Raw genomic sequence first — 24,953 nt, 5'->3', positions numbered from 1 at the left:
AAGAGGTCCGGAGTGTTAGGGTAACGCAGTGAAAGAAGCTTACAGTTGAAGTCGGATGTTCACATACACCTTAGCCAAATACATTTAAACTCTGTTTTTCACAATTCCTGACATTTAACATCAAACACATCAAGTCCTGCACCAGTTGTTTGAAACAATAATCAATAGTATAAATCCAAGTTGTAATTTAAAAAAACATGTAAGACCTCATTTTAATCTGACAAGTGTGATTCATTTTCCTTGTAACTAAAGTATGTGCATAATCAAATAGCGTGGAAATTATATATGATGTTAAAATCAGAAAAATAACATCTGATTCTATTTCTTTGGTGAAAATCACATTCAATCAAGACTTTGGGGTATGAATGCTTACTATTTAAATTATGTGCAATATTCATCAAGTGTGATTTATTTGTTTCGAATTTTACATTCAAGTTGATTGCAAAGAATGTAGTCAATGAAATATTGCCCCAAAAGCATATTGCCTATGATTTGTTCATGATCTAATCTAAAAGTCTATTTGGAGTTTGTTCCTTGGTGATATCAATTTGATCACCTGGTGATATTACAGTCTGGATACATTTTTCTGGTATTTCTGTTATATCAGTTGGATATTTTTCCCGCTGTCTATCACCTCATATGCCTCTCACACAATTCATCAGAGGTCAGAATCTCAACTCGGTGGGCATTATTTCTGCACCTCAATCACCGAACAAACAACCATCAAATGTCTCTCTAGTGTGCACCGCTAGACCCAGACAGACATAAAAGATCGTGTTGACAGCGGAGGGAGTCGCCGTCTGCGCCGATGCCCCTGTGATTGAGATGCATGGGTGAGTGTGTCAGCCCCAGCATTTTTTATTGAAGACACCTGGCTCTAGTCTCAGAAAGACGATGCACAAATTAAATCTGTGGAATCGCCCGTGGGAGCCAACCTGTGATAGATATATTCTGAATTCATTTGATTTAATCCTCTTTCTGAACATTTCTCAGCCGCTTTAAGGCCGACACCCGACTGGCACTTGACATTATTGACAATATTTACCACGAAGGGCCCCGTGGAAGTGGCAGATTCATCAGCCTATGAACTGAGCTTCATTATCCTGTTAGAGAGAAGACACCGCAGCCGGGCAAAGTGGATGACTGGTGTCCTCGTATGTTCTACAACTGCAGTCTTAATGGGAAACCTATCCCTTGCTCAGCTTTTCAAATTAAACTGCTTGAGCACTGCTGTGAGTGCAGTGATGCGCTGTTATGTACAGTGCTTTCAGAAAGTATTCATACCCCTTGACTTATTCCACATTTTGTTGTGTTACAGCCTGAATTCAAAATGGATGAAATCGATTTTTTGGCCACCCATCTATACACAATACCCCATAATGACAAAGTGAAAACTTGTTTGCAAATGTATTATATCTAATTTACATAAGTATACCCCACCCCTGAGTCAATACTTTGTAGAAGCACCTTTGGCAGCGATTACAGCTGTGTCTTTCTGGGTAAGTCTCTAAGAGCTTTGCACACCTGGATTGTGCAACATTTGCCCATTATTCTTTAAAAAATGATTCAAGCTCTGTCAAATTGGTTGTTGATCATTGCTAGGCAACCATTTACAGGTCTTGACATAGATTTTCAAGCAGATATAGCCCTTTCCTGCAGTCAATGACCAACAGGATTGGTTTTCATAATTTCATAATTAATAAAGATTATTTAAAAAACCTGACGTGGTATTTGTATGTCAAACAGTTTTGTTATATTTCAGTCTTCTGTGATGTATATAAAGTGTAATATTGGGATGCAAACTCAAAATGGAATAAATGTCAACTCTATATATTCCTTCCTCTCCGGCAACTTAGTTAGGAAGGACACCTGTATCTTTGTAGTGACTGGGTGTATTGATACACCATCCAAAGTGTAATTAATAACTTCACCATGCTCAAAGGTAGATACAATGTACAGATGAAGTCGGAAGTTTACATACACCTTAGCCAAATACATTTAAACTCAGTTTTTCACAATTCCTGACATTTAATCCTAGTAAAAATTCCCAGTCTTAGGTCAGTTAGGATCACCACTTTATTTTAAGAATGTGAAATGTCAGAATAATAGTAGAGAGAATGATTTATTTCAGCTTTTATTTATTTCATCACATTCCCAGTGGGTCAGAAATTTACATACACTCAATTAGTATTTGGTAGCATTGCCTTTAAATTGTTTAACTTGGGTCAAACGTTTCGTGTAGCCTTCCACAAGCTTCCCACAATAAGTTGGGTGAATTTTGGCCCATTCCTCCTGACAGAGCTGGTGTAACTGAGTCAGGTTTGTAGACCTCCTTGCTCGCACAAACTTTTTCAGTTCTGCCCACACATTTCTATAGGATTGAGGTCAGGGCTTTGTGATGGCCACTCCAATAACTTGACTTTGTTGTCCTTAAGCCATTTTTCCACAACTTTGGAAGTATGCTTGGGGTCATTGTCCATTTGGAAGACCCATTTGCGACCAAGCTTTAACTTCCTGACTGATATCTTGAGATGTTGCTTCAATATATCCACATAATTTTCCTTCCTCATGATGCAATCTATTTTGTGAAGTGCACCAGAAACCTCCTGCAGCAAAGCACCCCCACAGCATGATGCTGCCACCTCCGTGCTTCACGGTTGGGATGGTGTTCTTCGGCTTGCAAGCCTACCCCTTTTTCCTCCAAACATAACAATGGTCATTATGGCCAAACAGTTCTATTTTTGTTTAATCAGACCAGAGGACATTTGTCCAAAAAGTACGATCTTTGTCCCCATGTGCAGTTGAAAACCGTAGTCTGGCTTTTTTATGGCAGTTTTGTAGCAGTGGCTTCTTCCTTGCTGAGCGGCCTTTCAGGTTATGTCGATATAGGACTTGTTTTACTGTGGATATAGATACTTTTGTACCTGTTTCCTCCAGCATCTTCACAAGGTCCTTTGCTGTTGTTCTGGGATTGATTTGCACTTCTCGCACCAAAGTGTGTTCATCTCTAGGAGACAAAACGCGTCTCCTTCCTGAGCGGTATGACGGCTGCGTGGTCCCATGGTGTTTATACTTGTGTACTATTGTTTGTACAGATGAACGTGGTACCTTCAGGCGTTTGGAAATTGCTCCCAAGGATAAACCAGACTTGTGGAGGTCTACAATTTGTTTTCTGAGGTCTTGGCTGATTTCTTTTGATTTTCCCATGATGTCAAGCAAACAGGCACTGAGTTTGAAGGTAAGCCTTGAAATACATCCACAGGTACACCTCCAATTGACTCAAATGATGTCAATTAGCCTATCAGAAGCTTCTAAAGCCATGACATCATTTTCTGGAATTTTCCAAGCTGTTTAAAGGCACAGTCAACTTAGTGTATGTAAACTTCTAACCCACTGGAATTGTGATACAGTGAAATAATCTGTCTGTAAACAATTGTTTGAAAAATTATTTGTGTCATGCACAAAGTAGATGTCCTAACCGACTTGCCAAAACTATAGTTTGTTAACAAGACATGTGTAGAATGGTTGAAAAACTAGTTTTAATGACTCCAACCAGGTGTATGTAAACCTCCGACTTCAACTGTATGTTTATTTTTATTTTGATCAATCTACGAATAGGTGCCCTTCTTTGCAAGGCATTGGAAAACCTCCCTGGTCTTTGTGGTTGAAATTGACTGCTCGACTGAGGGACCTTACAGATAATTGTATATGTGGGATACAGAGATGAGTAGTCATTAAAAAATCATGTTAACCTCTACGGGATCGGTGTCCCGAATACGGGACGGTTGAGCTAACATGCGCTAATGTGATTAGCATGACTGTTGTAAGTAGCAGCAAACTTTCCAGGACATAGACATGTCTTATATGGGCAGAAAGCTTAAATTCTTGTTAATCTAACGGCACGGTCCAATTTACAGTAGCTATTACAGTGAAAGAAGACCATGCTATTGTTTGAGGACAATTGTTTGAGTGCACAACAACAAAAAACGTATCACGGCAACTGGTTTGATACATTCACCTCTGAAGGTAAATAATGTTCTTACATTCAGTAATCTTGCTCTGATTTGTCATCCTGAGGGTCCCAGAGATAAAATGTAGCATAGTTTGGTTTGATAAAATCCATTTTTATATTCAAATGAAGGAACTGGGTTCTACAGTTTGAACCCTTGCTGTCTCTGGCTCCACACCCACCCCGCCCGGCCATCTAGATGTGTGAACGTTAGTGTATAAGCTAATGATCCATCACGTATGACATTCCTGGGAGTGTGTAAACTTACATTTTGTATTACCATATAATTTGTGTATGTTCTGTATAGTTATGTACTTGAAAATGTATCAATTTACCAATTCGGCACATTAACTCAGTCCAGTATTGCAACGCTTCACTGGATCTAGTGGCCAAAATCTAAATTGCGCCTAAACTGCAATATTATATTGTGGCCTTTCTCTTGCATTTCAAAGATTATGGAACAAAAAAATAAATAGAAAACGCATCTTTTTTTTGTTTGAATTATCTTTTACCAGATCTAATGTGTTATATTCTCCTACAGTAATTTCACATTTCCACAAACTTCAGTGTTTCCTTTCAAATGGTATCAAGAAAATGCATATCCTTGCTTCAGGTCCTGAGCTACAGGCAGTTAGATTTGGGTATGTCATTTTAGGCGAAAATTGAAAAAAAGGGTCCAATCCTTAAGAGGTTAAACACTATTATTGCACACAGAGTGAGTCAATGCAACTTATGTGACTTGTTAAGCACATTTTTACTGCTGAACTTATTTAGGCTTGCCATGACAGTGGTTGAATACTTATTGACTCAAGACATTTCAGCTTTTCATTTTTAATTCATTTGTAAAGATTTCGAAAAACATAATTCCACTTTGATATTATAGGGTATTGTGTGTAGGCCAGTGACAAAAAGTATCTATTTAATCCATTTTTAATTCAGGCTGTAACGCAACAAAATTTGGAAAAAGTCAAGGGGTGTGAATACTTTCTTAAGTGCCCTCCTGAATTATTGGCACCCCAGGTAAATATGAACAAAAAAGACGGCGAAAAAATGTCATTGTTGTTTATCAGCTTGATCTTACACTCAAAGTATTATATGAACCAAACCTATAATTGAGTTCAAATTGTTCAAAGAAAATAAAATGGTCATCAATAAATAATTATTTCATTCAAAAACATGAGTCAATTATTGATACCCCTGCATTTAGTACTTAGTGCCCCCTCCCTTTGCCAAGATAACATCTCAGAGTCGTCTCCTATAATGTTTGATTAGGTGGGAGAACACATAGGAAGGGATTTGAGACCATTCCTCCATACAGAAACTCTCTAGATCCTTCAGAGTCCTTGGTACTCACTTGTGAACTCTCCTCTTAAGCTTACCCCACAGGTTTTCAATGGGGTTTAGGTCAGGGGACTGGTATGGCCATTGCAAAAGCTAGATTCTATGGTCAGTGAACCATTTTCGTGTGGATTTTGAGTTTTACTTTGGATCGTTGTCCTGTTGGAAGATCCAACGATGACCCAGTTTTAGCGTCCTGGCAGAGGCAGACAGGTTTTTGACTAAAATCTCCTGGTACTTGATGGAGTCCATGATGCCATGTATCCTAACAATGTTCCCAGGGCCTTTGGAAGTAAAACAGCCCCACAACATCAAAGATCCACCACCATACTTCACAGTGGTGATTAGGTTATTTTCTGCATGACCATGGCTCTTTTTACGCCAAACCCACCTCTTGTGTTTGTTGCCAAAAAGCTATATATTTTTGGTCGCATCATACCATAAAACCTGGTTCCAATCAAAGTTCCAATGACATTTAGCAAACTCCAGGCACTTATGTTTGTGGTTTAGTGACAGCAGAGGCTTTCTTCTGGCAACCCTTCCAATGAACTTGTTGGCATGGAGGTGGTGTCTAAGAGGTGTTTTAGAGACTTGTGACCCCAAGATGTAACCAACTTCTGCAATTCTCCAACTGTGATCCTTGGAGATTTTTTTGCCACTTGAACCATTCTTCTCACTGTGCTTGGGGTCAAAATACACTTGCTTCCTCTTCCAGGCAGGTTCATCACAGCTCCAATTGTTTATTTGTATGTGTTGGGCTTTAGCTGAGATTATTCTTTACACAGTCAAGTGTATTTGTCCAGGCTTCAATTGTTCCTTGACTCACACCATTCATTCTCGCTGTCGATAATTCTAATGTCATAACTTCTAATAGCAACTGTATCCACTGACGAATTGGGAGAGAGTGAGGTGATTGGCATCTAAGAGCCAACATATTTTTTGCAGCAGTGCTGCCTGCCAGCAGTAATCGTCTTTGATTAATTGAGAGATTCAAAGAAGCTTTCATCATTAAGTAACATAGTAGATGCAAGCATTGAATATTTACATTCATGCACTTTGAAATTAATTTTGTAACTTTGTCCCAGAAGCATTTAACTGCAGGGCATCCCACATCATATGACGGAATGTGCCTACCTAATTTAGGGGACACAGTGAACAGTTGGGAGTTGGGGCCAATTTCATCGTAAAATGTTTCCTTGGTGTTAAATACAGTCTGTGAACAAACTTAAAATGCATATGTTGATGGTTCGGATTACGTGATGCCAAGGTAATATTTTTCCATATTCTGTTCCATCACTTAGATCTGTGGACCATCCTTTTTTAATGGCTAGCTTGTTTATATATTATAGAGATCAGTCCTTTTGGGAGCCCAGATCATTTATTTATAAATCCCATCGTTGAATGGTTCGATACTTATGAAAAGCATTTTCTCAATCACAAATATTCATACCACTTTGAGCTGTCCATAAATAAAGATAACTGTTACCAGATCATTTATTTATAAATCCCATCGTTGGATGGTTCGATACTTATGAAAAGCATTTTCTCAATCACAAATATTCATACCACTTTGAGCTGTCCATAAATAAAGATAACTGTTACCAGATCATTTATTTATAAATCCCATCGTTGGATGGTTCGATACTTATGAAAAGCATTTTCTCAATCACAAATATTCATACCACTTTGAGCTGTCCATAAATAAAGATAATTGTTACCAGATCATTTATTTATAAATCCCATCGTTGGATGGTTCGATACTTATGAAAAGCATTTTCTCAATCACAAATATTCATACCACTTTGAGCTGTCCATAAATAAAGATAACTGTTACCAGATCATTTATTTATAGATCCCATCGTTGGATGGTTCGATACTTATGAAAAGCATTTTCTCAATCACAAATATTCATACCACTTTGAGCTGTCCATAAATAAAGATAACTGTAAACAGTAGTATTGTTTCAAGCGATTTATTATAGTTAGCTAGAAGTAGAACAGCGTCTTATCTTCTCATTCTGCAGCATAAATCCGACCGACCACGGACTGTCACAGTGCAGCATAAATCCGACCGACCACGGACTGTCACAGTGCAGCATAAGTGAAAAATGAAAACTACTTTGAAATCCCGGCACCGGGATTTTTCCTGATTGGAATAGCTGGATGAAATGTAAAACGTGAAATAGAGTTCTGACTTTTAACCTTTTCAAATTATGGAATTTTCACAATGCCCTCAAATAACATAATTTCCAAGCATTCCAAAGGAGTATGTTGACTGGTAGTCATGCCTCTTTTAGTGTTATATCAAGGATACAAAATCCACCCTTACCAAAATATTATTGCAGATCATTTTATGATGTACTTAGCTGTTGTATAATGAAAGGTTTGGAAAAACAGGAAAAAATCTTTGCCTGTCACCTTTACGCCCTAGGAAAAAGCGTACGATATTCCTGTAGACCACCATATTTCATATTCACATCCCATCTCCTTTAAGGAGAGGGGCACACTCTTAGCCGGTAACCATCTGGTTTATACTTTGTACGAGAAGCGTACCGTGTTCTTTAATTATTTGTTACTTTTATTTCTTTTTTTTTTAGGGTATTCTTTCTTAAAACTGCATTGTTGGTTAAGGGCTTGTAAGTAAGCATTTCACTGTAAGGTCTACACCTGTTGTATTCGACACGTGACAAATAAAATTAGATTTGATTCCTTTGAGATGAACTGAACCGATGCCATATGCTTTACTTTGCAGGTGGAAAAGAGAACAAAATGCCTATTCTCATCTCGAAGATCTTCAAAGGGTTGGCGGCTGACCAGACGGATGCCCTTTACGTGGGCGACGCCATACTTTCGGTCAACGGCTCTGACCTCCGGGAGGCCACACACGACGACGCCGTGCAGGCTCTGAAGAAGACAGGGAAGGAGGTCATCCTAGAGGGTAAGCACCACCAGAACATTTCTGCCAGGCCGGGGTTCCAAGAAATGTTGTAGCGTGACCAAGTCGATTATCGACCGAAAGGTCGCTGGTGTATAGGTTCAAACCCAGCATTGCATGCCATGAGGTGGATTGCTTCTCCTTCAGTGGATTAGAAGCAAGATGAACTGTGAGTAAGTGAACAGTAAGTCACTTTGGATAGCAGTAGCAAACAACTGCCAAGAAATAGAAATTTCTCACCTCGAGGAAAAGCCTCTTAGCACGCTGAGATGGAGCCGGGGCTCTAGAGGGGGGTTACAGATGTAGGATCTACATTTGATCACCCTGTTTGTTACAGGATAACTTGTAGTGTTAAAATTTGTAGTGTATTTGAGGTTTAAAAAGGCTTCTGAAGTTTGTAATTTCCACTTTGAAATTTCATACTTGATTTTCTCTTTTAAAAAATGTATCAACCCCTATAAAAATGTCCATTAATTATAATCTACATAATAATTCAAATTTCCTGTTGCTGCAGGATTATTTTCCTGCTGTAGCAAAATGGCTTAAATTAAAATCCTACATCTGTATCAGAGTTGATCCTATTGAACCAAAAATAATGGCTGCTGCAAATCCCATCAGAACCCTTCAAACGCCACATTGAAACTAGCTAAAATGAGATCCTGTCATAAATCGGGGGAAACTTATTGAGAACTTCTAGGCTGCCGGTCGGCACTGCAGGGGAGCAATGTGGAGAAAGTCCTGGAGGTGGTCTTGTAGGTTCACTGTTCTTTGTCTGTTAGCCAGGCCAGGCAGCTCCAGCAGCAGGTGAAGGGAAACGGACAGTGTTGAATTTGAGATGAGGTCTTTAACTGAGATCAATAGAAGGCATGCATGTTGTCCATCGATTGCATCACAGGTGTTCTGTGACTCCCAATCTTTTATGTGCATAATGAATGTGCACATCATTGGACAGGTCTGTTATTCTACGCTCTACAAAAGGGACTTATGCTGTGCTGTAGAAGGGAAACACAATATCCACAAGAATACGTTTGAGTGAATTTCTGTAGCGTTAAGTTAGGCTGTTGACCACCAATTTCTCCAGTACTGTCCAGATCGCCCGCTGAGACATGCATACAGTAGGCGGATACACCAGTTTATTAATGTGAGGCGGGTTAGCTTGCTGGCACACAACTCCACAGCAGTCCACAGCCAGGCAGGCAGCCAGGCAGGCAGGGGAAATCACTCTAAATCCCTCTGCCCTGTCAACACAGGAGCAGAAAAGCATCAGGCAGCTCATCCACCAGGCCTGTGATCCATAATGTCAGAAATCATTTCATGGGTTACTCACCCTGAGGAGCGGATTTGGCAGGAAACATGTCGAGAGGCTTTGGGACTTTGCTGAGGGGGAGGTTATTGCGAGTCTTCTGTTGTATCTAGGAGTGCTCCTGCATTCTCCAACAGTTTATAAACAACAGCGCTAAGCCTGAGGTAGTTCAGGCAACATGGCATTGTATTGGCTACTTTGTCCATTGTGACACCTGTGATAGTCTTGTGACTTCCAGAACTTGGAAAAGAAAGAGAAGTGCTCGCACACTGTCTCTGTGCTCCTGTCTTGGCAACTTTAGTCCAACATGTGAGAGTATTTTTCTTTATTTTCTATGACATTGATTGCATTCTGAATCTGTGGATATGTGTTGACTTCCATAGCTTTCCATAGAGTTCAATCAGATCAACTTGATTGTGAAAGCCCCTCCATATGACATCTTTGGTAGGGTTTTCTTGTTGAAGTTCTTTGAATTACTGGTAAGCCTGTCGCATGCTTCCCAGTCGAAACAGTTTGCGCTTATATTCTGACTAAATTGAGTGACGTTAGTTTTGGTGTTGGTTAGTTTTTTTCCCGGCTGTTCACACACACAACATTTTTCTTGAGGGAAGTCGAAGTTCGGTAGCCGATCTCTATGCCCCTTCGTCGGTGATTGGTCAACAGTAGGGGTGGGAACTATGGACGGGATTCTTCAATGAAGTGTTTGCTGTAATTCAACGAGAGAGACGAGAGAGCGCAGCCAATTATGTATATAAACCCTAGATTGTTGATGTTATGTATTGGCCAATGAGAGACCCCTTGACTTTTTCGACATTTTAAAATGGATTTTAAAAAATGTGTTGCTCTATTAATCTTTCCCTCAATCCTGACTAGTCTCCCAGTCCCTACCACTGAAAAACATCCTTTAGGTGCCTTTTGGCAAACTCCAAGCGGGCTGTCATGTGCCTTTTACTGAGGAGTGGCTTCCGTCTGGCCACTCTACCATAAAGGCCTGATTGGTGGAGTGCTGCAGAGATGGTTGTCCTTCTGGAAGGTTCACCCATCTCCACAGAGGAACTCTGGAGCGCTGTCAGAGTGACCATCGGGTTCTTGGTCACCTCCCTGACCAAGGCCCTTCTCCCCCGATCGCTCCGTTTGGCCGGGCAGCCAGCTCTAGGAAGAGTCTTGGTGTCCCCTAAATTAGGAATGATGGAGGCCACTGTGTTCTTGGGGACCTTCAATGCTGCAGAAATGTTTTGGTACCCTTACCCAGATCTGTGCCTCGATAAAACCCTGTCTCGGAGCTCTACAGACAATTCCTTCAACCTCATGGCTTGGTTTTTGTTCTGACACACACTGTCAACTGTGGGACCTTATATAGACAGGTGTGTGCCTTTCCAAATCATGTCCAATCAATTGAATTTACCACAGGTGGACTAAAATCAAGTTGTAGAAACATTTCAAGGATAATCAATGGAAACAAGATGCACCTGAGCTCAATTTCGGGTCTCATAGCAAAGGGTCTGAATACTTATGTAAATGTGATATTTCCGTTTTTATTTTGTAAGAAATATATATTTTCAATGTTTTATACATTTTAAAATTATGCATTAACGTGTCTGTAATAGAATAAATGTGGCAAAAACTAATGTAGACATTTATAAATGCATTTCTATAGCTTCCAAAATATGTTTTACAATGGTGGGGGAGTGCCAAGATGGACGTGTGTGGCTTCAAAACAGCGCCCCCTGTCAGTCATCTAAAGTACACTATATATACAAAAGTATGTGGACACCCCTTCAAATTAGTGGTAGTCTTTTAAGGGAGTATGCGAGCGCACTCATTCGGTTCGCCTAGCCAAGTTTGGCTAGGGGCCAGCCGAACTGAAGCATACTGACGCCTTAAGGAGAGAGAGACATTCGAACATTGCAGCAGCAGGTAGGCCTATACAATATGATGGAGAACAGACTAATAACTAGGTATCCAATTCAAAACATACACTACATGGTCAAAAGTATGTGGAGACCCTTTCAAATTAGGAGATTCGGCTATTTTAGCCACACCCGTTGCTGACAAGTGTATAAAATCGAGCACACAGCCATGCAATCGCCATAGACAAACATTGGCAGTAGAATGGCCTTACTGAAGAGCTCAGTGACTTTCAACGTGGCACCGTCATAGGATGCCACCTTTCCAACAAGTCAGATAGTCAAATGTCTGCCCTGTTAGAGCTGCCCCGGTCAACTGTAAGTGGTAGGCCACACAAGCTCACAGAACGGGATCGCCGAGTTCTGAAGCGTGTAGCACGTAAAAATCGTCTGTCCTCGGTTGCAACACTCACTACCAAGTTCCAAACTGCCTCTGGAAGCAGCGTCAGCACAATAACTGTTTGTCGGGAGCATGAAATGGGTTTCCATGGCTGAGCAGCTGCACACAAGCCAAAGATCACCATGCGCAATGCCAAGCATCGGCTGGAGTGGTGTAAAGCTCGCCGCCATTGGACTCTGGAGCAGTGGAAACGCGTTCTCTGGAGTGATGAATCACGCTTCACCATCTGGCAGTCCGACGGACTAATCTGGGTTTGGTGGATGCCAGGACAACGCTACATTCCCGAATGCATAGTGCCAACTGTAAAGTTTGGTGGAGGAGGAATAATGGCCTGGGGCTGTTTTTCATGGTTCGGGCTAGGCCTCTTAGTTCCAGTGAAGGGAAATCTTAACGCATACAATGACATTCCTGTTTCAGCATGACAATGCCCCCTTGCACAAAGCGAGGTCCGTACAGAAATGGTTTTTCGAGATTGGTGTGGAAGAACTTGACTGGCCTGCACAGAGCCCTGACCTCAATCCCGTCGAACACCTTTGGGATGAATTGGAACGCCAACCTCGAGCCAGGCCTAATCGCCCAACATGACTTGAATGAGATTTTTGCCACAAATGCAAAAAAATAGCATTAGGAAACAGTGCCAGGGAATTAAACCAAAGCATGTCATATCTTGTCCATTGACTGCTTACAGGGTAAGGAAACCAATAAGTTATTTAGTAATTTGGATGAATTATCCCTTTAAGTTACAATTAGCATTTTATGTGTACAGTTTACAACAGATATCCCTATTTCAAGCCTGTGGTATGTTACTTTAGATTATTGCACTTTATGTTGATAATAATATTGAATGATAATGCACGGCATAATGGACGTAAACATATTTGAGCAGTGTAGAGGGACAGGCTCTTCAGTATTCCTGGCATCCCTCCATTAGAGTGGAAATGGAATAATCAATCCAACTGGGTGACATAAACACCTGAGAAGGTCAGATGCATATAACAGCAAAACATCACCGATTGAACAGGTTTTCATTTCTTATCAGAGCTTACTGTGAGAGAGAGAGAGAGAGAGAGAGAGAGAGAGAGAGAGAGAGAGAGAGAGAGAGAGAGAGAGAGAGAGAGAGAGAGAGAGAGAGAGAGAGAGAGAGAGAGAGAGAGAGAGAGAGAGAGAGAGAGAGAGAGAGAGAGAGAGAGAGAGAGAGAGAGAGAGAGAGAGAGAGAGAGAGAGAGAGAGAGAGAGAGAGAGAGAGAGAGAGAGAGAGAGAGAGAGAGAGAGAGAGAGAGAGAGAGAGAGAGAGAGAGAGAGCTGCACCTGATGTGGTCATACTTGACATAATGTGTCTGTCAATACCTGGACTTGGATGTATATATAATATAGAGAATAATTCATACTATTATATAAGATACTTTACTTTAATACTGTATAAATAAGTTTGTCCTAATAAGGTCATTTATCTAACCTCTGGCTTAGAGGAGAGGTGTTCTAACAAAAAGCACTGAACCAACTCCACCCAGGTTAAGGGAACACTGCCTTTGACACATATCTCAGCCTGGACTTCATTTGGATTCTGCCCTGAGACTGCACTCATCACTGCCCCTGGCCAACCAGGCAGCATTCCCACACAGTGAGAGGAAGGTTGGCAGCATGCTTCCCAGGGCAACCAAGCCTGACAGGGTGTCACAGAGGGTGTCTGGGTGGCAGAGAGGTGACAGCGTGACGTGGACAGGAGAGAGAAACAGAATGTGTGTGTGTGTGTGCGTGTGCCTGTGCGAGTGTGTGTGCAAGCATGTTTTTGTGTGCATGCATACATTCTGCTTACAGCGTACATACAGCTTACATGCACACTGTGTGTACGTACAGTATGTGCAGTGTTTAGCGTGTCTTGGTGGGAGGGGGGTGGGTAAGAGTACCGGTGGTGCACCATGTGCTGTGGCGTGGGGCATAATGGGAGGTTTCTAGGGCAAAGTGATGAACAGGAAGGAGCTCTTCCTAAACCCCACCAGACCAGGAATCTTCAGCTCCACTTACTGTATGTCTTATCTACATGGTCTACCGGTCTGAAAAGGCTACTCTACTGTATGTCTTATCTACATGGTCTACCGGTCTGAAAAGGCTACTCTACTGTATGTCTTATCTACATGGTCTACCGTCTGAAAAGGCTACTCTACTGTATGTCTTATCTACATGGTCTACCGGTCTGAAAAGGCTACTCTACTGTATGTCTTATCTACATGGTCTACCGGTCTGAAAAGGCTACTCTACTGTATGTCTTATCTACATGGTCTACCGGTCTGAAAAGGCTACTCTACTGTATGTCTTATCTACATGGTCTACCGTCTGAAAAGGCTACTCTACTGTATGTCTTATCTACATGGTCTACCGGTCTGAAAAGGCTACTCTACTGTATGTCTTATCTACATGGTCTACCGGTCTGAAAAGGCTACTCTACTGTATGTCTTATCTACATGGTCTACCGTCTGAAAAGGCTACTCTACTGTATGTCTTATCTACATGGTCTACCGTCTGAAAAGGCTACTCTACTGTATGTCTTATCTACATGGTCTACTGGTCTGAAAAGGCTACTCTACTGTATGTCTTATCTACATGGTCTACCGGTCTGAAAAGGCTACTCTACTGTATGTCTTATCTACATGGTCTACCGGTCTGAAAAGGCTACTCTACTGTATGTCTTATCTACATGGTCTACCGGTCTGAAAAGGCTACTCTACTGTATGTCTTATCTACATGGTCTACCGTCTGAAAAGGCTACTCTACTGTATGTCTTATCTACATGGTCTACCGGTCTGAAAAGGCTACTCTACTGTATGTCTTATCTACATGGTCTACCGGTCTGAAAAGGCTACTCTACTGTATGTCTTATCTACATGGTCTACCGTCTGAAAAGGCTACTCTACTGTATGTCTTATCTACATGGTCTACCGTCTGAAAAGGCTACTCTACTGTATGTCTTATCTACATGGTCTACCGGTCTGAAAAGGCTACTCTACTGTATGTCTTATCTACATGGTCTACCGGTCTGAAAAGGCTACTCTACTGTATGTCTTATCTACATGGTCTACCGTCTTAAAAGGCTACTCTACTGTATGTCTTATCTACATGGTCTACCGGTCTGAAAAGGCTACTCTACCGTATGTCTTATCTACATGGTCTACCGTCTGAAAAGGCTACTCTACTGTATGTCTTATCTACATGGTCTACCGGTCTGAAAAGGCTACTCTACTGTATGTCTTATCTACATGGTCTACCGGTCTGAAAAGGCTACTCTACTGTATGTCTTATCTACATGGTCTACCGGTCTGAAAAGGCTACTCTACTGTATGTCTTATCTACATGGTCTACCGTCTTAAAAGGCTACTCTACTGTATGTCTTATCTACATGGTCTACCGTCTTAAAAGGCTACTCTACTGTATGTCTTATCTACATGGTCTACCGGTCTGAAAAGGCTACTCTACTGTATGTCTTATCTACATGGTCTACCGGTCTGAAAAGGCTACTCTACTGTATGTCTTATCTACATGGTCTACCGGTCTGAAAAGGCTACTCTACTGTATGTCTTATCTACATGGTCTACCGGTCTGAAAAGGCTACTCTACTGTATGTCTTATCTACATGGTCTACCGGTCTGAAAAGGCTACTCTACTGTATGTCTTATCTACATGGTCTACCGGTCTGAAAAGGCTACTCTACTGTATGTCTTATCTACATGGTCTACCGGTCTGAAAAGGCTACTCTACTGTATGTCTTATCTACATGGTCTACCGGTCTGAAAAGGCTACTCTACTGTATGTCTTATCTACATGGTCTACCGTCTGAAAAGGCTACTCTACTGTATGTCTTATCTACATGGTCTACCGTCTTAAAAGGCTACTCTACTGTATGTCTTATCTACATGGTCTACCGTCTGAAAAGGCTACTCTACTGTATGTCTTATCTACATGGTCTACCGGTCTGAAAAGGCTACTCTACTGTATGTCTTATCTACATGGTCTACCGTCTGAAAAGGCTACTCTACTGTATGTCTTATCTACATGGTCTATCGTCTTAAAAGGCTACTCTACTGTATGTCTTATCTACATGGTCTACCGTCTTAAAAGGCTACTCTACTGTATGTCTTATCTACATGGTCTACCGTCTGAAAAGGCTACTCTACTGTATGTCTTATCTACATGGTCTACCGGTCTGAAAAGGCTACTCTACTGTATGTCTTATCTACATGGTCTACCGTCTGAAAAGGCTACTCTACTGTATGTCTTATCTACATGGTCTACCGTCTGAAAAGGCTACTCTACTGTATGTCTTATCTACATGGTCTACCGGTCTGAAAAGGCTACTCTACTGTATGTCTTATCTACATGGTCTACCGGTCTGAAAAGGCTACTCTACTGTATGTCTTATCTACATGGTCTACCGGTCTGAAAAGGCTACTCTACTGTATGTCTTATCTACATGGTCTACCGGTCTGAAAAGGCTACTCTACTGTATGTCTTATCTACATGGTCTACCGTCTTAAAAGGCTACTCTACTGTATGTGCTAATGAGAGAATAGGGCTGCCTCCCTAATTGTACCCTGTTCTGGTCAAAGGTAGTGCCCTATGTAGGCAATAGAGTGCCATGTGGGACGCAGCCTTAGATGTAGCCTACATGTATTCAGTAGAGTCCAACAGATGGGGAAGATTACATTGTAGCGAGAGACAGTGTGAGAAAGTGCGGCAATCGCAGCACCTTTCCTCAACTATAAGCAAGGATATTTGCTTAGTGTCAGGCTAACTTTCGGTTGAATTTTACTGGACCAGTCTCTGGCCAACGGCAGTAAATCCGTGGGTGAAATGTGCTGGTGCCCATTGGCAAGCCATTTAACGAGGAACACTGGTAACGACTGACAGAGCGGCCCAGCCAGTCTGCACACAGAGCTTCATTATTCTATTATTACCAAGGGCTCTATAGTGCACTGATACAGCAGGGTTTAGAGTAGTTACGTTGTAGCCTGGTTGCCAGACTCTAGCCTGGTTGCCAGACTCTAGCCTGGTTGCCAGACTCTAGCCTGGTTGCCAGACTCTAGCCTGGTTGCCAGACTCTAGCCTAGTTGCCAGACTCTAGCCTGGTTGCCAGACTCTAGCCTGGTTGCCAGACTCTAGCCTGGTTGCCAGAATCGTATTGCTTGAGCCAACTTGCCATGGTCTTAGTGTTGAATGAACACTTCCGAGACAATCAGGGTAATGTTCAGTAGCGAACACTGTAGCTAATCGTTTTGAAATGGAAACCAAAAATGATCATTTCTAATTGGACTAGCCTTTTACAGGTTCCTACATGTTTCAAATCATGTTCTGGTTGTGGTGCATGAGTAAGCATGTCGACCTCTTGTTGCTTGTTAAAGTTACAGTAGATGCATTATGACTATTGATGAACATCAAATTGAAGTGCATCATTCCAAGATCAAACTTACAGCTGTATTTCTCCTCTTTGTGAGTTAAGCAACCTCTTTATGTATATGGTTTTCTACAAGTGATCAGTTCCTGACTTCAACTTTTTCTGTGCCGTAAAAAGTCTATACAATTGAACATATACAGTGCCTTCGGAAAGTATTCAGACCCTTTGACTTTTTCCACATTTTGTTAGATTACAACCTTATTCTAAAATGTATTAAATTGTTTTTTTCCTCACCAATCTACACACATTAGAGGCTGCTGCTGCCTATTGAAATCACTGGCCACTTTAAGAAATGGAACACTAGTCACTTTAATAACGTTTACATATCTTGCACTACTCATCTCATATGTATATACTGTATTCTATTCTATAATATTCTACTGTATCTTAGTCCATGCCGCTCTGTCATTGCTTGTCCATATATGTATATATTCTTAAATTCCATTCCTTACTAGATTTGTGTATTGGGTATATGTTGTTGAAATTGTTAGATATTACTTGTTAGATATTACTGCACTGTCGGAGCTAGAAGAACAAGCATTTCGCTACACCCACAATAACATCTGCTAAACACGTGTATGTGACAATTAAATGTGATTTGATTTGATTTGACAATACTCCACAATGACAAAGTAAAAACAGGTTTTTAGAATTTTTTGCTAATTAAAAATGAAAATGAAAACTGAAATATCACATTTACATAAGTATTCAGACCCTTTACTCAGTACTTTGTTGAAGCACCTTTGGCAGCGATTACAGCCTCGAGTCTTCTTGGGTATGACGCTACAAGCTTGGCACACCTGTATTTGGGGAGTTTCTCCCATTCTTTTCTGCAGATCCTCTCAAGCTCTGTCAGGTTGGATGGGAAGCGTTGCTGCACAGCTATTTTCAGGTCTCTCCAGAGATGTTCGATCGGGTTCAAGTCCGGGCTCTGGCTGGGCCACTCAAGGACATTCAGAGACTTGTCCCGAAGCCATTCCTGCGTTTTCTTGGCTGTGTGCTTAGGATCGTTGTCCTGTTGGAAGGTGAACCTTCGCCCCAGCCTGAGGTCCTGAGCGCTCTGGAGCAGGTTTTCATTAAGGATCTCTCTGTACTTTGCTCTGTTAATCTTTGCCTTAATCCTGACTAGTCTCCCAGTCCCTGCCGCTGAAAAATATCCTCACAGCATGATGATGCCTCCACCATGCTTCACTGTAGGGATAGTGCCAGGTTTCCTCCAGATGTGACGCTTGGCATTCAGGCCAAAGAGTTCAATCTTGGTTTCATCAGACCAGGGAATATCTTTCTCATGGTCTGAGAGTCTTTAGGTGCCTTTTGGCAAACTCCAAGCGGGCTGTCATGTGCCTTTTACTGAGGAGTGGCTTCCGTCTGGCCACTCTACCATAAAGGCCTGATTGGTGGAGTGCTGCAGAGATGGTTGTCCTTCTGGAAGGTTCCCCCATCTCCACAGAGGAACTCTAGAGCTTTGTCAGAGTGACCATCGGGTTCTTGGTCACCTCCCTGACCAAGACCCTTCTCCCCCGATTGCTCAGTTTGGCCGGGCGGCCAGCTCTAGGAAGAGTCTTGGTGGTCCAAACTTCTTCCATTTAAGAATGATGGAGGCCACTGTGTTCTCAGGGACCTTCAATGCTGCAGATATTTTTTGGTACCCTTCCCCAAATCTGTGCCTCCACACAATCCTGTCTCAGAGCTCTACGGACAATCCCTTCCTCCCTCATGGCTTGGTTTTGGCTCTGACATGCACTGTCAACTGTGGGACCTTATATAGACAGGTGTGTGCCTTTCCAAATCATGTCCAATAAATTGAATTTACCACAGGTGAACTCCAATCAAGTTGTAGAAACATCTCAAGGATGATCAATGGAGATAGTATGCACCTGAGCTCAATTTTGAGTCTCCTAGCAAAGGGTCTGAATACTTATGTAAATAAGGTATTTCTGTTTTAATTTTTTTATAAATTAGCAAAAATGTCTAAAAACCTGTTTTCGCTTTGTCATTATGGGGTATTGTGTGTAGATTGCTGAGGATTTGTATTTATTTAATCCATTTTACAATAAGGCTGTAACGTAACAAAATGTGGAAAAAGTCAAGGGGTCTGAATACTTTCCGAAGGCACAGTGCATACCCCTTGACTTATTCCAAATTTTGTTACGTTACAGCTTTGACTTATTCCACATTTTGTTGTCTTACAGACTGATTTCAAAATGGATTCAGTATATTTTTCTCTCATCCATCTACACACAATACCCCATAATGACAAAGTGAAAACATGTTTATAGAAATGTTAGCAAATTTATAAAAAGTTGAATACAGAAATATCTTATTTACATAAGTATTCACACCCCTGAGTAAATACTTTGTGGAAGCACATTTGGCAGCGATTACAGCTGTGAGACTTTTTGGGTAAGTCTCTATGCACTTTCCACACCTGGATTGTGCAACATTTGCCCATCATTCTTTTAAATTATTCAAGCTCTGTCAAACAGGTTGTTGATCATTGCTAGACAACCATTTTCAGGTCTTGCCATAGATTTTCAAGTAGATTTACGTCAAAACTGTAACTCGGCCACTCAGGAACATTCACTGTCTTCTTGGTAAGCAACTCCAGTGTAGATTTGGCCTTGTGTTTTAGGTTAATAATAATAATAATAATATGCCATTTAGCAGACGCTTTTATCCAAAGCGACTTACAGTCATGTGTGCATACATTTTTACGTATGGGTGGTCCCGGTGATCGAACCCACTACCCTGGCGTTACAAGCGCCATGCTCTACCAATTGAGCTACAGAGGACCACATTGAGCTACAGCAGGTTATTGTCCTGCTGAAAGGTGAATCCATCTCCCAGTTTCTGGTGGAAAGCAGACTGAACCAGGTTTTCCTCTAGGGTTTTGCCTGTGCTTAGCTCCATTCTGTTTATTTTTTATTCTGAAAAACACCCTCGTCCTTGACGATTACAAGCATACCCATAACATGATGCAGCCACCACCATGCTTGAAAATATGAGGAGTGGTACTCAGTGATGTGTTGTATTGGATTTGCCCCAAACATAACACTTTTTTTTCAGGACATACAGTTCATTTCTTTGCCACATTTTTAGCAGTATTACTTTAGTGCCTTGTTGCAAACAGGATGCATGTTTTGTAATATTTTTATTCTGTACAGGCTTCCTTCTTTTCACTCTGTCAATTAGGTTAGTATTGTGGAGTAATTACAATGTTCTTGATCCATCCTCAGTTTTCTCCTATCGCGGCCATTCACCTCTGTAACTGTTTTAAAGTCACCGTTGGCCTCATGGTGAAATCCCTGAGCAGATTCCTTCCTCTCCGGCAACTGAGTTAGGAAGTACGCCTGTATCTTTGTAGTGACTTGGTGTATTGATACACCATCCAAAGTATAATTAATAACTTCACCATGCTCAAAGGAATATTCAATGTCTGCTTGTTTTATTTTTTACCCATCTACCAATAGGAGCCCTTCTTTGCGAGGCATTGGAAAACCTCCCTGGTCTTTGTGGTTGAATCTGTGTTTCAAATTCACTGCTCGACTGAGGGACCTTACAGATAATTGTATATGTGGGGTACAGAGATGAGGTAGTCATTCAAAAATCATGTTAAACACAGAGTGAGTCCATGCAAATAATTGTGTGACTTGTTAAGCACATTTTTACTCCTAAACGTATTTAGGCTTGCCATATCAAAGGGGTTGAATACTTATTGACTCAAAACATTTCAGCTTTTCGTTTGTAATTCATTTGTAAAAAAAAAAATCGAAAAACATAATTCCACTTTGACATTATGGGGTATTGTGTGTAGGCCAATGACAAAAACATCTAAATGTAATCCATTTTAAATTCAGGCTGTAACACAATAAAATGTGGACAAAGTCAAGGGGTGGGAATACTTTCTGAAGGCACTGTCATGAACATGTGTCAGTACAGGAATTGGATATTAAAGGCGTTCATTTCTGCTTGTGATAAGTATTGGCTCCGTGGTTCCTTGTCATGACAATGATGCTAATATGTCCTGGCCGAGTGTGTTTGGTCCAACGAATAATGTGCCCCCTGGTTCTCCATGTTCTTCCCAGAGTTCTCCGGCTGGAGCCGCAGCCAGACATCTGTCGCTGAAGCGACAGGTGATGGCGAGCAACTATGTCTACATCTCCCTCCCCCTTCCCTGCATATCCCAATCCCAGCCTTCCCTGCTTATCTGGAGATCGGCCAAACAAAAGAGTGCAGGCCTTGGAATTGGGAAAGGCTGGGAAACCGGGAAGTACTGTAGGATCCGTGGTAATTCCTCTCATCCCACCATTCCTGTTCTTTCCCATGGCCAAAATAGGAAAAGCTGTAACTCCCCAGGGCTTAGGACATGAGCTGCAGACGTTTACAGGCTTGTTATATTTCTTTTTTTCCTAAAGTAATTGAGCCTCTGTGTCTTGGCACATGCAGCATTCCTACTTATTTTTCTCCCTTTTTAGGTTGCCAGTGAGGCAGCGCAATTTGATTAATTGGCAGTTGGGTGCCAGTTTTGTGCCCACGCAGCCTTTTTCCCAGTCAGCAATGTGTGAGGTAGCAGCCGGAGCTAACCTGACCCTAAAGCTCTCATGCAGCAGGGCTAGCCTTGGTTACATGTTAGCCTAGCAACTTAGCAAGGCTTGTAGCTTTACTGTAAGCTTAGTGACTGGCTGGTTCAACAGCAAGAATACATAGACATTAATTTGGTTGAGAGTTGCTAAAACCCTCTTCAGAGCGGTTTCTAAAGGGTTAATAATATCAAATGAAATGTTAACCAGAGAATCATCAAGCTCCCTGGTAAGCAATGCCAAAGATGTTCTATTATATTGGCAAGATAGTTGTGTGACCGCTCTAACAATGGAAATAAATGTCCTCAAAGATGGAAGGAAGGCAGGCGGGAGGAGGCGAGATCAGGTGGGACCATTCTAGCCAAGGAGAGGGCAGATATGCGTGTGAACAACAGGCACAACTCCGATATAATTGTTTATTTTTTTGTTACCCAAATGCCATGTGTGTCCACTTATATCAGTGCATTCATAACAATCTAAACATTACGAAACGTACAGGCCAGTCAAAAGTTTGGACACACCTACTCATTTTCTTTAATTTTTTTTCTCTATTTTGTTGCCTTACAACCTGGAATTAAAATGGATTTTATGGGGGTTTGTATCATTTGATTTACACAACATGGCTATCACTTTGAAGATGCTAAATATTTTTTATTGTGAAACAAACAAGAAATAAGACAAAAAAACTGAAAACTTAAGCGTGCATAACTATTCACCCCCCCCCCCCAAACTAGGAGGCCCACAGCAGCCCAATCACACACAGGTTCCACTGACTCCAAAAAGGGTTACAGAAGCCACCTTTTTCCCTAATAGTTACCCGAGAAGGCTGAACTGTCAGAGCCTCATGAGGACTGAACTGTCAGAGCCCCATATAGGGAAACAGAACCTGCTGCAACTTGGCTATGCACACTGACACGCTGCCACTGCAGCCCAAATCGATAGAACCCACGGTTCCAAGAACAATACTTACCTTGCGAGGTAAGGAATCACAAATCCAAAACAACAGAACATCTGTAGTGACTTGGTAAAGGCTCAAACCCACAGGGAACTGTGGTAACCCGGAAAAATTCTGCCTAACATCGACCACGGCAGCCCAAGTCCATAGACCCTACTGGTTCCAGAAAGGCGCACACAGAGACCTAAGGAGTCTGGAACGGCAGGAATCCCACAAGGAACTGCAAGTCCAAAACAACAGGGCACCTGCTGTGACTTGATAATGCGCACTCGCGCTCCAACTCATTGACGAACCATGGCAGCCCAAGGCTCAAACCCTCAGGGAAACTGTGGTAACCCGGATAAGGCAACCCTTGTCCTTTGCTGTCATACACCAGGGAGAGAGCCTCCACAATCCAAATGTGAAAGACGCTGCTTAGAAAGTGCCCTACCCCCAGCTGGATTAGCGAAACAGTCAAAAAGCTGGTCACAAACGCGGACATCCTTGTTCCTATCCATATACTTGCGTAAAGCATGCATCGGACACAGGCCATGCAACCTCTGTTGTTCGCTGGAAGCAAATGGAGGAGGTGAGAAAGGGAAAGCTCGAAAGCCAGAACCTGGGAGCAAACTGCATTAGGACGTAACTTTACTTTGGAATCGCCAGGCACGAACTCCAAACAGGAAGGGTGTACTAATAGCGTGTGTAGATCCTCAACATGCTTGGTGGACACCAAGGCCATGAGCAGGGCAGTCTTGTAGGAAAGGACCTTCAGGTCCACAGACTCCAATGGTTCAAACGGAGGCTCAAACAGATTGTCCAGGACCAACTCCAGGTCCCAGGTAGGTGCCATAGGCTTAGACATAGTTCAGACCCTGGGGTAGAGCCGTCAATCCCAACATAACACGCTGAAATGTGGAAAAAGAAAACCAGCACTCCAAAAGCTCTTGCAAGAACATCAAAATGTCCACCAAAGAGCTCTGAAAAGGAGAAACTCCTTCAACCTGCCACCAACCCTCAACTGCATGCCACTTATATGTATACAACCCTTTCGTAGAGGGCGCAAGCGGAAATGCGTTTGGCAGACCGCACCACCCTCTGGAGAGCCCTGCGGTTGCGGGCGGTGCAGTTGCCGTACCAGGCGGTGATACAGCCCAACAGGATGCTCTCAATTGTGCTTCTGTAAAAGTGTGTGAGGGTTTTAGGTGCTAAGCCCAATTTCTTCAGCCTCCTGTGGTTGAAGAGGCTCTGTTGTGCTTTCTTCACCACACTGTGTGCGTGGGTGGACCATTTCAGTTTGTCGGTGATGTGTACGCTAAGGAACTTGAAGCTTTCCACCTTCTCCACTGCGGTCCCGTCAATGTGGATAGGGGGGTGCACCCTCTGCTGTTTCCTGAAGTCCACGGTCATCTCCTTTGTTTTGTTGATGTTGAGTGAGAGGTTATTTTCCTGGCACCACACTCCCAGAGCCCTCACCTCCTCCCTGTAGGGCGGTCTCGTCATTGTTGGTAATCAAGCCTACTACTGTTGTGTCGTCTGCAAACTTGATGATTGAGTTGGAGGCGTGCTTGGCCACACAGTCATTGGTGAACAGGGAGTACAGGAGGGGGCTGAGCACGCACCCTTGTGGGGCCCCAGTGTTGAGGATCAGCGAAGTGGAGATGTTGTTTCCTACCTTCACCACCTGGGGGCGGCCCGTCAGGAAGTCCAGGACCCAGTTGCACAGGGCGGGGTTCAGACCCAGGGCCTCAAGCTTAATGTTGAGCTTGGAGTGTACTATGGTGTTGAATGCCCGAGCTATAGTCAATGAACAGCATTCTTACATAGGTATTCCTCTTGTCCAGATGGGTCCGAGGTCACTGATACGCCAAAGCGTATTTTCTCGCGATGTGTAAGATCTACCTCAGCCATGCTGAACCGCTCCCATATCTGGGCCACCACCGAGGGGTGCAGTCTAGAGATAGGACCCCCCTGGAAAGTAGATCTGCACCCACGTTGGGAGATCTGACGATACAAGTGACAGGAAATGCGCACTGTTCCATACGAGCAGATAACGGGCCAGGTTTAGGAGAAAGAGAGACCGCGTCCCTCCCTGCCTGTTG

At 42.4% G+C, this 24,953-nt stretch overlaps 1 protein-coding gene across 1 annotated transcript in view; it reads left to right on the top strand.

The window, feature by feature from the left end:
- The window catches only part of snta1 (syntrophin, alpha 1), a gene marked incomplete at its 5' end in the record, with an annotated part of 67,468 nt that overhangs the window by 9,314 nt on the left and 33,201 nt on the right, over positions 1-24,953 (top strand). Inside the window, one exon of the mRNA XM_084166601.1 lies at positions 8,099-8,284. Coding sequence (XP_084022727.1) covers positions 8,099-8,284 — 186 coding nt within the window. The remainder of the gene's footprint in view (positions 1-8,098; positions 8,285-24,953) is intronic.

The sequence above is a fragment of the Coregonus lavaretus genome (genome assembly GCF_964263955.1).
Source record: "Coregonus lavaretus genome assembly, chromosome: 8".
In the NCBI taxonomy this organism is placed as follows: Eukaryota; Metazoa; Chordata; class Actinopteri; order Salmoniformes; family Salmonidae; genus Coregonus; species Coregonus lavaretus.
The sequence above is the reverse complement of the archived record's forward strand: the minus strand, read 5'-3'. Positions and strand labels throughout refer to the sequence as shown.